At 34.9% G+C, this 15,613-nt stretch overlaps 1 protein-coding gene across 3 annotated transcripts in view; it reads right to left on the minus strand.

Moving 5' to 3' along the window:
- MEF2C (myocyte enhancer factor 2C) overlaps positions 1-15,613 on the minus strand; it is a 167,836-nt gene that overhangs the window by 83,230 nt on the left and 68,993 nt on the right. For all 3 annotated transcript variants that reach the window (XM_049769137.1, XM_049769136.1, XM_049769135.1), the window contains exon 3: positions 6,458-6,661. In XM_049769137.1, coding sequence (XP_049625094.1) covers positions 6,458-6,661 — 204 coding nt within the window. The remainder of the gene's footprint in view (positions 1-6,457; positions 6,662-15,613) is intronic.

Consider the following 15,613-nt stretch of genomic DNA (forward strand, 5'->3'; position numbering starts at 1 on the left):
CTTGAACTGGTGAAAGGAGGGGATGTTATTTTTATGACTGAAACCCAACTACAATCATGTATGTAATCATGGTGCTTAAATAAAGAAAAACTAAAATTAAAAATGAAATAAAAAAAATGGAATGCATCTCTGGCTCTATGTAGAGTAATCATAAAAGTAATTTTGTATCTTTAATTTTACAAGTATAGAATTGGAACCTATTTCATTGGCTTAAGTATAATAAAGCTCAGTAAAATAGAAAAAATTAAATTGAGATGTTGGTTTACAAGATTTTATATGTTTTGGGGATATAATTTTATCCCTAATTTAAGTATATATTATAACACCACACTCATCACTGAAGTATCAAAATTCCTTCTTTCTTGGAGTTTTCCCTTCTGGTAAAATCAGCTCTGTGGTCAGAATCTAAAGGCTTATTTTAAAATTTTGTTTGTCCCCTGTTTTGCTTCTCTATCTTCCAATTATGGGTAAGATGATCCAGTGCTTTTTAATTAGAAATATTTTCATATTTTATCTCTATTCCTGAATTTTATGTGTTTGTAAATAAGTTTGCTCCCATAATTTTCTGTAATTGCTTTAAACAAAAATGTCTCTATTTTCACCAAACAATGTAAAGCTTATCAAAAACCTCCAGTGGCATTGTGATGTCATAAAGTTCATACATATTGTATTAAGTTTTTCCAGACCCAATTCTGATCTTATTTCTTGCTGTGTAAGAAGTCATTGTGTTTCAACCATTCTTAGATGTCTAAATGTTAGGTTGATGGAAAAAAATATTCCTCTAACCTCTCTCTGTTATCCATCCATAAATCAATGTTCCTGCACAATTATTGTGAAAAATATAAAAAAATCCACTAATAATCTTCTAAAGAACAATGTGAATAAAAGGTTCCTTTTCTAGAGATTGCATCTGATTTGTTTTGTTTTGTTTTGTTTAATCTTCTAGAAAGCAGCAGAGAGCTCATGTCAGATTTCCTAATCCCTTTCACACTTGGTCACTTAACTACTGGCCCACATTGGATAAACAGACAAAGGAATTGGACTGAGCCACTGCTCCAAGTCATGGAGGCACTAAAAGATGAATGGTTCTTTCCTGGCTGGATGCTAAGTGATATTTTCATACAGGTTTTACAGTTAGAAAACGTGTAAATATGTTCGTTGTACCATGACTCTTCAACTGGTCCTAATTGATTTTGATATGTTCTTACATCCTTAACAGGAACACCTGTCTTCTTCTGGTTCAGAATCCCATGCACAGGGTTAAGCATAAACCAGCACTTGCTAAAGCTAAAGTGGAGACATGGCTAGGAAGGCAGTCCTGTGGAATCTGCACACTGTGGGAAACCCCGAAGTGCTCAATATCGCATCTTCTTTGCCAAAGAGACCAATATCAACTGTGAGAATAAGAAATCAGCTGAGCAAGAGAAAGAAGCCGAGATAGACAACTGGGAGAGTTGTAGGGACAGCTCTTTACTGGCTTCACAATCCCTACTGAATTTCAACAACCTCAGCAGTGTTTTAGTTGAATATCTAATATACTTGTCAGAAAGTTAAATAAAATGGACTTTCTTCACAGGAAATATTTTTAATACAATAACTTGCTCTTCTTTTTAAAAGATGGATTAAAATTTTAACACACATACTAAATCTGGCATATTTATGTACTGTACCTAAACAGATATTCAAGCTGCATTATAATATAATAAAAAAAAAAACCCAACTCAGTCTGTCTGTTAAGTCTTTGTAAGTCTTTGTGCTATTGTAACAGTGGTGCTAATTATCAAGCAAAGACATGATAATTATGCAGAGCTTTTTTTTTTTTTCCTAAAAGAAGGAATCTTTTTTAACACCCACACAGTGTACAATTTCCTATGACCCTGTAACACTATTCTGGTATGGCCCAGAAATTTTTATTTCAATCTTAATGCTAGAATCATACTATTTCTCTCACCCCACCAATCTTTTTCCTTGTGAGTAAACTGTTTTTAGAAGGTTAAGGGAGAGGGTGTAATAGTCCAAATGGGAAATATAAAACTAATGACCCTTCATGAAACATATTATGCTCCTCATTAAACTTACTCAGTTAAATGTATTCCATTAAATGAAAATAAATAGGATTTAAAATTTTACCCAGGAGTAGTAAACTACCTAAATTCAGAACTTCATGTTAGAATAGAGTCATTCTAGAATAGATTCCTCAAGTCCCTTATGTACCACAAGTTCTCAGCCTCTAGCACAATTCAAAACTGCTGCTGAGATTTTCAAATCTATTGTGTGTGAGAGTCATGTGGTAAGCAGGGATATAGTTTGAGAGAAGAGTGCCTACCTGAAATGTAAGAGGCCCTGAAATCGACCCCAACACTGAGGGAAAAAAAGGTGTAGGAAATTTATTGCCTTTATAAAGGCAGCTTCAGTCTACTGTTTCTTCTTCAAGAATCTCAACTATATTAATTTCAAAGAACTCTCACTATAAAATATACTTTATGTCTGGGTGATGCAAATTTCATGATTCATAGGGATTCCATCCCTTATCCTTTTCCATTATCTCTATTTTTATTGAAGTGGGAAAAAGCTAAGTAGGTGAAGAATGTATGATTCTGGTAGTGGAACAAATCAAACTTACTACATATTATTACTATGTTATTTTTGTTTTGTTTTTGGGCTCACTCTGAACTCCTGGTTCACTCTGGGCTGTGAACTCAGAGATTACTCCTGACAGTGCTAGGAGGGGCCATATTAACCATATGAGATGCTGGGGATCGAATCCAGGTCAACTGCTTGCAAGGCAAGAACCCACCTACAAGATCATTCCAGCTCCTTCTACATATTATTTTTATCCAAAGAGTATTCTGTGTCTCAAATCTTGAGATTTGATCTAGGTGTCCAAAAATGTCTTTTATAGAGATTCAGAGTTTTAATTTAGTGGCATTAAATGCAAAATAATAGAGTTGCTGTTTACTCTCTTCTAAAAGACTTTCAAATCAGTATTTTTTTTTGAGATGAGCAAAAGAGAAGCAAAAGAAAAACATTAGCAAGAGAAGTGACTAATGGGTCCTCGTAAGGTAGTCCAAAAAATGTTCAAGTAAAGACTGTGACTATCCACTTTGTGCTCTTCTCGTAAGCTGAGAAATTTGTCTGAGATATCCAACTGTCTCCAAACATGGAAGTCTCAGAATACATAAAATCTCAGGCAAGTCTCAGACTATATCTTTGGTCATTATTAAATCATATATTATTCTTGAGCAAAGCGTTTAGAAGTTGAATTTTCTGAACTGTCAATTCACTTCCAATCTTGATACTGAAAGTATTGGCAAGGAGGTGAAGAGAAAGAAACCCTGGTACATCACAGATGATCCTGTAAATTGGTGAAGCTTCTATGGAAAAAGGCATGGAGATTCTTTAGCAATTATATATATATAATTAACTGAATTATAAAGTATTTCCATTCATATATATGAATTCAGTAAATTATTTCAGGCATATACTTGAAGAATATGAGAACACTTGAAAGAATATTTGTTCACTCTTATTTATCTCAATCAAAATATGAAAGCAACCTATATGCCCAACAAATTTACAGATGATTCATAGTCTATATTATCAATGGAATCCTACCCTGTCATTAAAATAAAGTCTTTTTGACAAAATGGATGGTTGGGGTAGGGACAGGGAGGACAAGAACTGGGGGTTGAGGGGTGGGCTATAACATGCATTGCTTAGAGCTACTCTTGACTCTATAATCATAAGTGATTCTTGTGGTGCTCAGGGGGTATATATGGAGCCTGAGAATAGGGTCACCACATGCAGGAGAGGTTCTTTACTCCTGTACTATCTCTTTGGCTCAACAGATGAATATTGGAGTATTAAGTAGCTAAGTGATTTAGGTAAGTTAAAAGACAATTACTGATGGTTTTACTCATTTAGAATACAAACAACTAATGCTTAAAAAACAACAACCAAGGAACTGGAGTAATGGCATAGTGGTAGGGTGTTTGCCTTCATGTGCCTGACCAAGGATGGACCATAGTTCAATCCCCCAGTGTCCCATATGGTCCCCAAAGCCAGGAGCGATTTCTGAGTGCATAGCTAGGAGTAATCCCTGAGCGTCACCAGGCGTGGCCCAAAATTAAAAAAAAATCAACAACCTTCCAAAAACCTGTAATAAACAATGGAACAGTCTGCTACACTCTATACAAACAATAGGAGTTGGTAAGGGAATGAGGAGAGAGATTGATGGGGGACATTGGTGATGGGATGGCCAAGGAACTTTGAGAACATAATAAAGGATCTGGCAATTATTTTAAATGCTAAATTTCAGCCATGTTTAGGACATCATTTGTTACCCAAACATGTTTATTCTAACAGTTTTGTAACTGGATGATGTTCCAAATATGGAATTTTATATGTGTGTATTTGATACTTGCATTAAATGTGTGTACTTGTATGCAGACAAACCCAAAGATATCTATGAGATAACCATGAATATCCATAACAACCAATAGTTCTGTTTTATATACATGCTTGTTTATATATTTTCAAATGTATATGTGTACACAAAATAAAATAATATCTGAAATATACAAGTCCAAGAAATAACTAAGTTTTAAGAACAAGCCAAGCACACACTTGAAAGTCACTGAAAAAATGAAATGATGAGTAATGCAAACTTGAAATATTATCTTATTAAATTCATTGATCATTCAATTTTGTTTTTCTAAGGTTCTTTGCTGGGCTCTGTCAGGTAAAAGATCATTAGCTCATTATTCTGGTTCTTTTTTTTTTTTTTTGGATTTTGGGCCACTCCCAGTGACGCTCAGGGATTACTCCTGGCTGTGTGCTAAGAAATCACTCCTGGCATGGGGGACCATATGGGACACTGGGGGGGAGATTGAACTGTGGTCTATCCTAGGTTAGTGCATGCAAGGCACTTACTGCTTGTGCCACTGCTCTAGCCCTCAGATATCTATTTTTGAAAACTTATAAATAAATTCAAAGAGATAAGAACTGGTCAGAAAACTGTAATGATAAAGGGAAGATGAATGTAACAGGCAGATATATTTTATCAGGATTAACATGGCACTGTTTCCATAAAATTTGACCAATGGCAGATTGATTTGTACTTTGGCAAACTGATTCTGAATAAAACTTTTGAAGACACTTGTAATTTTCTCTTAACTCTGAAAAAAGCAATCTGTGTTGGAAGCTATGAGACAACGGGAAGTGAGGAAGACAGACAGATGGGTATAATCCTCATTATGCCTCTTCCGTTTTGATTTAGTATTGATGGTTCTGAAAGATACAGGGAAGCAATAGTACCTAAGTAGGATAACATGCTAGAAATATTTAAGAGCTTCAATGAAAACCGTGTGGCAGTGTTAGTTATGCTAGCAAATTTCAAACATATTTGAGTTTTAACATGATGCTTTTTTATTTTTGGCACAATAAAAGATTTTAAATCTGATTTTGAAAAAAACACTAAGTTAATGCTTAGCAATTCATTCTCACCAGATTTCAGATTCTGTGTATATTAACAGTTTTCATTGCTATATTGAATGATATAATTTTATGAGAAAACATTTCCAGGAGAATAATTACTTTCACTTTCAAGTAGAATGCACTAGGAAGTAAAAATTAGAGAGATTAAACAAAGTGAAGTGTAAACTTGGGGTGAATGTAATATTTTTTTCACTAACGATGCCCAGATACTAGTCTATACAAAAGAAGTCAACCTGGAGTGGTAGATTGGGCCATTGGGTTCATTGGGCTACATCCAACAGTGCTTAAGGGCTACTTTGAGTTCTGTGCTTGGGGATCACTTCTGATATCACTCATGAGTCCATATATGGTGGCAAGGCTCAAAACAGGTTGACCATATGCAAGGCAAGTACCTTAATTTTTGTGTTATCTCTTTGGCCCCCCAAAAAGACTAACAAATAGATGGGGAAATGGAAGGAGGACTGAAGACTGAACTAGAGATAATAGCAGAACAATAGTGAGGCTAATGAGCCCTTTGATGGCATAGGTGCAATAACCATAAGCATCTACATCAATAACTTTTATACAACTATCACTATAAAATATATAAAATATTTTATTTTAAAAAGGAAATAACAAAAGTAATCTGAGTATGGGAACTAGTTCCAGTTGCCAGTCCGACAAGATGGTGGACAATGAAGATTCTAGAAGAATGAAACTACTAACTGCATACTGAGGCTAGAGCCAACAGAAACAGATGTGGATGATCTCTGTTCTGCTATCACATACTTGGATGCATGGAGGAAGAAGAAAAAAGAGTGAAAATATTAATAGTTTCCTTTGAAAAGCAAGATTGTGATTACATTTGCACTTGTGAGTGCAGTATCGCGTGTAGGGTGAGTTTGGGGAGGCATTAAAAGGGATGGTAACAATGCCACAGGGCACAAACTCGGTGAAGAACAGCTCAGCAAATTGAACTTACCTCTACTATGTCTGAATTTGTCCTGCTCTCATGCGGCTCATTGTACTCCGTGTACTTCAGTAGCACCTTGTCCATGTCGGTGCTGGCATACTGGAACAGCTTGTTGGTGCTGTTGAAGATGATCAGGGCAATCTCACAGTCGCACAGCACGCTCAGTTCATAAGCCTTCTTCATCAACCCGAATTTCCTTTTTGTAAATGTCACCTGGGGAAAAAAAAAAAAAGTTTTTTTTAAAGAAAAAATAATTCATGCATTTTTTTAAACAGTATTATTTTCTTTTGTAAAACAAAGGGTGTCATTGTCAGAGAGCCCTTGGGCACTAACACATGAGGTGGGGGGTGTGGAGGAAGCAAATAAATCTAAAACTAATCTCTGCGTAGAATTTGAAAATGTGTGATTTCAGGCTTGTTGCTGAATGTGAAACTGTAAATGCCAGATTTAATGGAGGGCATTTTAATGAAAGGGACCAGAGAACGGTTCCTTTTTCTTTTGAGTAGTTTGACACAAACAAATAGTTTATTTCGGCCTAGCTAACATCTAATGATAAATTTCAGGCCTTTTCCTGACCACTTTAAGTCTGGGCATGACATTATAAAGATCGTGTTTTAGGTATGTGTTCAGAATTCTTAAAATGATTTAGCTCCATGCCATGTAATTGAAAACACTTGAAGAGACATGACTGTGCTCTCAGAGAGTGCTAAATTTGTTTTCTAGAAATCTAGCAGCGAGTTGGGAAGTACTTTTGTCATAATACTGTTAGGATTTTGGTTTCATTCTTCTGTGTATCTTCTCCCAGGCCAGAAACTACAGTTATCTTTGGTTTTCCTTCTTTTAATCTAATCTGTTTCCAAGCCCCATAATTCCTTCCCTCAAAATGTTTCTCAGGTTCACACTTTCTTGTCTATTTCTCACTCGGTTCTATCATTCACATCCATTATCACTTCCTGTCCCAGACAATCTCCTTGTCTGGAATCATTCTCTCCTCAATTTGTCTCAATCTTTATAACCTCAGTCTTCCCTATATTTCTCGTGATGACACAGTTCTCTTTTCCCAGTGTAGAAAACTTCCAACCAAACTGTCAATCCTTTCAAAAGCAAATATATATTTCACTATAGCTAGTTTCTGTCTTCTGGACTAAACTCCATTCTGCCCCCAGACCTGGAGATATTTTTAATTATAAGCACTTAGATGGTTCAGTGTTTCCCAGCAGGTCTTTTGTAGAATATAATTTCCATAAAATGCTTCTTAAGAAAAACGTCTCACAGCCCAGTACTTGTGGGAAATGAAGCACTTTGGAATGAAAAGTTAAGATACTTTTAAACTTTGTTTCAACTCCTTCCTATAACCCACTACAGATAAAAACTTAGGTTTCGTTGCTTACTTATCTGGAGGCACACTTTTTACATAACTAGATTCTAAAGCAGATACTTGGGAAAATGCTAACTTAATTTAGCTTTTCTTTTCAATAGAAAACCTTGAAGTTTTTTCGCTCACGTTCAAATTAAACCTAGTGAGCTGTGGCCAGCTGAATTTTATCTATTATCTATTCGTGTTAAATGTCTTACACCAGATTCCCGCACCTGTCTTGCTCTTTGTCTCCAAACACTTCAAGGATACCCTCTGTGCCCTAGTCTATCTGAAGTTCGGTGGAATCTCCAACGCCGCAAGCTCAAACTCATTATCTTCACCTTCAAATCTACTCCTTTTGCTACTCTCTCCTCACCCAAAATTCTGTCACCCAAATGAGAAACCTCAGCGTGAACTTTGAATCCACCCTCCTCCTGTCCCACACACCTAAATAGATATGCTAACAGGAACTGCGGGCTAGCAGATAAAAACCCTGATCTCTCACCTCCTCATTTCTCTATATTTTTTATTAATACTTATTTGACCAAAGCCTTTATGTCTACTTAAGAGACATAGAGTTTATCATTTATATAGTGTATAATTTGCCACCACCTTGGTGTGCATCAAAGTGTAGTGCCTATTTCTTCTAGTCCAGTGTAGCTTCTACAAGGACATATATATTTTTGTCTTGTTGAGAACTGTATTCCTACTACCTTGAGATCTAAATACTATGAAAATACTGTGAAGGTCTGTAGATCAAGAAACAAGAAAAAAAAATTTTCTGCAAAGTTCTTGGAAATAAAAATTATATGACATAAATATTATATGATAGCTGTTTTTGTACTTGTTTAAAAACTCAAAAAACATTTTTAAAAGAAACTTATATGCATCTAACATCTTGTTTAAGTTATTACTTGAGTTATTCTACTTGAGTTAGAATTTTCTCTGTTAACATAACCTCTTAGGATTGTGAGGTTTACATAAATATTGTATGCATTAGCAAGGTTACTGCTTAAATGGAAACTCAATGAATCTTAAGTCCTTCCGTTTTCAGAAGTGATTTACAGGGCAAGAACTTACAAAATTAATCTGTCTTAATCTGTTTGAAAAGTCTCATGATTGAGGCTATTTAAGAATTTTAATTTCTCTAAAGAAAAGATAAACCTGAACTATGGAATCTTTAACTGATCTTGAGAAGGAGAATTTAACATTCCAAAAAGTTTAGTCAATAATATACTCAGATATGTCATTTATATCTCCAACTGGGACAATTTTTATTTGAATAACTGTCAATATCTTACCTTATCTTTTATGTTTATTGATTATGTTACTAAAGTTCTTCTGTTAAATTATAGTTAATGACTTCCTTTTCTTTTTTGTTTGGCCACACCTGGCGATACTCAGGGCTTACTCCTAGCTCTGTATTCAGGAATTACTCTTGGTGCTTCTTGGGAAAAGATACAGGACATGTGGGAAAATGAATGCCTCACTGTACTATCGCTCTGACCCCAATGTCTTATTTTAAAATATTATTATCATACCTTAGAAAGTTTATTTTGGTTCATTCAAATGACTCATGATTGGTATTAAAGTCAAGCAAAATAAAGACTATTTTTTAAAGAATAAAGAATTAACTATAAAAATAAATGTATATAAAATGTCTTACATCTATCAAGATGCAAATATACCTGCAGGTTTAGTCATTTTTCTCATGAAAAGGGTATCAGAATAGGTTCCATACAGAAGGTACTGACCCAAAATACTTTCAAATATCAAAAACCACTTTTAATGAGACTTTCATGACCACAAACTGTAGTGGAATGCCTCAATACAGTATGGTTTCTGTTGTACACAAACCTCAGAATTTTGCACATTACAACACTCACCATCAAAGTACATTTCAGGACAGAAATATCCTTAAAGTTACTATTCGTGTTTACGTTTGGGAACTCTTCATCATTTGTCTAACCATATAGCTTTCTGGATAATGCATACCTATCTAATATTACCTGTCAAAAACATCAGCGCATATTGATTTTTATCATTAAGACAGCAAACTAAAATAATGATGACTATACTAAAGCATTAAAGAAAATACCTTCAAATCTTCTGTTAATTGCTCTAAATTTAATTCTGTATTATGCTCATAGTCTTCATGGCATAAGCAAATGTACTTTATAATGCTTTTTCTCATTGTTCATAGCTAGATAAAATTGTTTTTTAAGCATTAAGATTTCTAAAGAGACCTGAGATATTACTCTTTGTTTAAAGTACTCCAATCAGTGACAAAGATGGCAATTCAGAGCTTTTATACTTAAATATAATAATGTATTGTAATGATTACAATTTTCATAACTTGACAATAGTTTGCAATGGGGACAGGTCCATACTTCTATTTTAGTAACATATTTTGAACCTTAAATAAGATATGCAAAGATGCTCTCCAGTGGTTTCATCATTAAGGTATACTGAGAAGAAATTAAACCTATATTATTAAAATGGGCACTACAACTCAAAGTTTAGTTTCTAACTATTTGCCCAATACCCATCAGATAAGGGGCTAAAATCTAAGATACATAAGCTACTGACAGAACTTAATAAGAAAAAACATCTAACCCCTTCAATAAATGGAGAGGTGAAATGAGAAGACATTTCCTCTAAGAAGAAATACAGATGGCCAAAAGGCACATGAAAAAAAATGCTCCATATCACTAATCATCAGGGAGATGCAAATCAAAACAACAATGAGGTACCATCTCACATCACAGAAACTGACACACATCACAAAGAACAAGAACAATCAGTGTTGGCGGGAATGTGGGAGAAAGGAATTCTCATTCTCTGTGGGAATGCCATCTAGTCCAGTCTTTCTGGAAAATAATACATATATTTCTCAAAAAACTGGAATTTGAGCTCACATATAATCCAGCAATACCATTCATAGGTATATGCCCTAGGAACACAGAAATATGATACAAAATGCCCTCTGCATGCCTATGTTCATCACATCTCTATTTACAATAGCCAGAATCTGGAAACAAGCCAGGTGCCTGACAACAATTGAATGGCTAAAGAAATTGTGGAATGTATACACAATGGAATATTACGCAGCTGTTAGGAAAAATGAAGGCATGAAATCTGCCTATACATGGATTTATGTGGAGACTATTATGCAAAGTGAAGTAAATCAGAGGGAGAGAGACAGACACAGAATAGTCTCATTCATCAGTGGGATTTAAAAAAAATAAAAAATAGTATGGTAATAATACCCAGAGACAATAGCCACGAGGACCAAAAGGACAAGCCCATGATATGAAGCTTACCACAAAGAGTTGTGAGAGCATTTAGAGAATAACACTAACAGCAATCATGACAATGATAGTGAGAGAAGTAGAATGCCTGTCTCGAAGACAGGCAGGGGGTGGGGAGGAGAAAATGGGGGACATTGGTGCAGGAAGGTTGCACTGGTGAAGGGGGTTTGCATGACTGAAACCCAACTACGAACACATTTGTAACCATGGTGCTTAAATAAAGATATTATTATTAAAACAAAATCAAACAAAATTTAGTTTTTAGATTCTTTTGTTTGTTTGTTTGTTTGTTTTGGGGCCACACCTGGTGACATTCAGGGATTACTCCTGACTATGTGCTCAGAAATCGCTCCTAGCTTGGGAGACCATCTGGGACGCTGGGTATTGAACTGATCAGCCCTGGGTCAGACGCGTGCAAGGCAAACACCCTATCGCTCTATCGCTCCAGCCCATTTTCTAGATTCTTCATATGTGTTGTATCTCCAGAAAACAAAATTACTAGTACTCCCTGAACTTTTCTTGATAATTTTTTTCAAAATCTTGAAATAGCCTCAAATGTAGTGATGATGTTACATTAAGATACATCAGCATAAAGTTTTATAGTAACCTCATATTTTATAACTCTGCAAAAGGACTGACATGACTCATTATGTTGACAATTTACATGAAACTTAACAAATATTAATTAGAATTAAAATTGTAATTTGAAAATGAGAATAGGGACATTCATTAAATATGGACTTTATGTACTTCAGCCATAAAATTTGTAAAATCTATTTAGAGAAGCATAAAATAAAGTCATTTTACTTGAACATTCTACATACATATATGAAAAGATATATACAATACATATTATTATATATAATAGACCTGCATATATAGTCATTTTCATGCATCTTCCCCATGTTTGGACAAAAAATAGAAACTGCTTCCTTAACACTTAAAATAAATTGCCTTTATTTGATGCAAAATGCATTGTTTAACCAACTGAGATGTTTCAAGTCATGTGTAAAGATCTGAAATTTTACTTCATTTAGAGTAGGGTAAATTCAGTTTGCTTTTCTCACCAACTTCTTTAGATTAAGCAAGAGAAAAATAAAAGTAGATGTTAACCTACTCAATATGAACATGAAATGAAACCCACCATATTGGCTATTTCTTATCTGTGTTCAGTGAACGCTGATTGTGGTATTATGTCCCTCCTCCTTCCCATCTGGCTGCTGGCAGGCTCCCATCATTCTGCAAGGCTTAATTTAAATGCCAAGTTCTTCTATGAAGCTTTCATTGTCACATTCAGAGAAAACTTATCCCTTCTTGTGGTTCTCTAGAACTTCTTGAAAAACTTTATTCTGAGATATTCTAACGAGTATGCCTCTCCTGTCAAATTTTAGGTTCCTCAAAGACTCCCTTAAGACCTGTGTCTGTTTAATGAATATTTGCTAAACAAGAAATAAGGTAATGTAAAAAGTAGTCTCCTTTATAAAAAGCCTGACCCTTTGTATAAAATTTTCTGCAAAAAAAGAGATAACTGTATACGCCCTTTTTGATAATTTAGTCTCAAAATTTGAGGTTTTGGGTTCATATATATCTTTACTAAAAAGTTTAACATGCCATTGACAGAAATATTGAATAAAGTTCATTTCACTATTGTCTTGGAGTCTATAAGAAAAGAACTAAGGGCCCGGAGAGATAGCACAGTGGCATTTGCCTTGCATGCAGCCAATCCAGGACCAAAGGTGGTTGGTTCGAATCCCGGTGTCCCATATGGTCCCCCGTGCCTGCCAGGAGCTATTTCTGAGCAGACAACCAGGAGTCACCCTTAAGCACCGCCTGGTGTGGCCCAAAAACCAAAAAAAAAAAAAAACGAAAACAAAAATAAAAACAAAAAAAACAAAACAAAACAAAAAAGAAAAGAACTAAGGAAAGCCTGGAGAGAAATGCCTAGGTAAATATGTTCTAGACTTCAAGAAAAACATTTCAGAAAGTTCAGGGGTATGTGTGCTTTATTTATTTATTTATTTATTTATTTATTTATTTATTTATTTATTTATTTATTTATTTATTTATTTATTTATTTATTTATTGGTTTTTGGGCCACACCGGTGATGCTCAGGGGTTACCGTGGCTATGCCCTAAGAAATTGCTCCTGGCTTGGGGGAAAACATGGGACTCCTGTCTAGATGGCACATCACCAAAGATGGAAAACTCTGAATATAAAAATTAATTTTACAATCACAGAATAAAGTTCAAGGTGAATCTCAGACTTTACATTCACTGAGAAAAAAATTATTTAATTTTCTAAGAAGTTCAGATTTTTCAAAGAACATGCATTTGGCAAAGCATTTGAGAGGCAACCCTCTCATCCCAACATTATGGACTTGGTACTACTGATTTGATCATTATGTGAATATGAACAGATACACAAGTGTTAGGTATAAGGGTAAATTAATGGATACAGATTTTAGTAACATCTCTGTCTCACTAACAGTTTTGTCTGGTTTTAGTGAAGATGGGGAAGGAATGCTTATCAAATTTGCTTATAAAATAAATATGGGTGATAGACTTTTAGATATTACATCTTTCACAGATCCCTCCAGAGACAAGAAAACAGTGTTACAAACAATATAATCAAAAATACATCATTTTAACGTCTGTGCTCATACTTTTATTTACTCATTGATTGATTCTTGGGTCATACCTGGCAATTCGCAGGGGCTACTTCCTACTCAAAGCTCAGCAGGTGGGCTGGAATATTAATTATAGAGGTACTCAGGGGACCATACAATGCCAGAGACTAAACCCAGGAATCCTGCATGCAAAGCATGCACACTAGCCTTTGCACTATGTTTCTGGACCTGTGCCCATATTTTTAAAAGACAATTATTTTATAAATTCAGTTTGAATTAACTTTAATAAAGTGACTTCTTTGAAAGAAGAATCTAAAGTTAAAGTGCTCCATATGGGGCAATTAATAGTCCTATTGATCTACTTGTTATTTGGAGCTAGATAATATTTGGTACTATATTAAGTTCTAAGAAGATCCTGTCAAAACCAGAACATAAGATGAGAAAATGTTTGGTAGGGATTCTATAGCAGAAACCTTACAAGAACTGAGATAGATTCCCTGGTACTATGGCCCCTTGAGCACTACTAGGTGTGGCCCTGGTGACCCCTTACATCACTAAGCCTGATAAACATTGCACTGACAGGTTGAACACTGAATCCTTTGCCCAGATGGTTGGCTAAGTACTGTTGGGGGTGCTTCCCATCTTCTGAACTCTATTTTTAGCCCAGTCCCTGCTCCTAGCAAATTTAAAGTGCCAAACAAGCCCTAAGTTAAAAACATGTAGCTGAGGCTGGAGAGATGGCAGGGGGTTGGGCATGGACCTTGCATGTGGCCAACCCAGGCTAGATCTCTGGCATCCCATATAATCCCCTGATCACGACTGAATGTGATCTAAGAATGGAGAGTCAGGCCTGAGCCCTAAGAACTACTGGGTGTGACCCCAGAAAATGAAATCAACGGAAAAAAAATGTGACCACATGAAGAGGAAGAAAAATTATTTTATTTATTTTACAGAACAGAATTTAAAAATTGTTTAAAGACTCAAAATAAGAAAATACTTTGTGATGAGAACTATTTGAGAGAACCGGTTTTCTTGAAACAAGAAGTAGCATATACCCAAGTATGGCAAAAAATATAGCATATAATGGGAGGTACAAAAGATGTCCTGAATTAAGCAGTGAGTTGATTAAAGATCTTTAAATTTTTTATTTAAGATTTTTGAGTGCTGATTCGATGCTCAGATAGCATGGACCTTTGGGCTGAAAGGATGATTAGAGTGATTAGAGTATGGTTAAAAACAAGACTATTTTTTATAGCTTCATTCTGGATGTGTTTTATTAATAATATCAATAATAATGAGGCCACTTTCATTTTAGTTACATGATAAAGAAAAGGCTATCCAAAATTTTATTATGTATGCATATTATCTGGATGTCGAAAATTGTACCATAAATGTATAGTTGAACAAAATGGGAAATTTACATTAACAGAATATCTTTAAAGCAGCAGTTTGCATGTAATGTACTTGGGCAGCATTGGCATAGAAGTAAAAATAGGAAAACTGAAAAATCAATTTTGAGTCTTGGCACTTCTGAGCTTGTGTCTTTGTATAAAATTTAACTTAACTGAATCCAAATTTCCTTACCTGCATTAGGAAGTAGCAGGCATTTTACAGAGTTGTTATAATATAGATGCTAAAATATAGTATACTTAGGAACCTGAGTCTTACAAATGACTTTCCACTTATTGAATTTTGAAAAACTCTACAAGGTAGATAGTACCCCTTTGATGTGCCAAGCATAGTTACTTGTTACAAACTGTAATAAGCTTTCCCAAGGATCCACAAACTTAAGTTCCCATTACTACTTGTAGACAAGAATTTTCTCTCAGTTAGACATCAAGTTTTCTTTGAAAGTTCCAAATAGTTTCTG

Source organism: Suncus etruscus, chromosome 2, assembly GCF_024139225.1.
Source record: "Suncus etruscus isolate mSunEtr1 chromosome 2, mSunEtr1.pri.cur, whole genome shotgun sequence".
NCBI lineage: Eukaryota > Metazoa > Chordata > Mammalia > Eulipotyphla > Soricidae > Suncus > Suncus etruscus.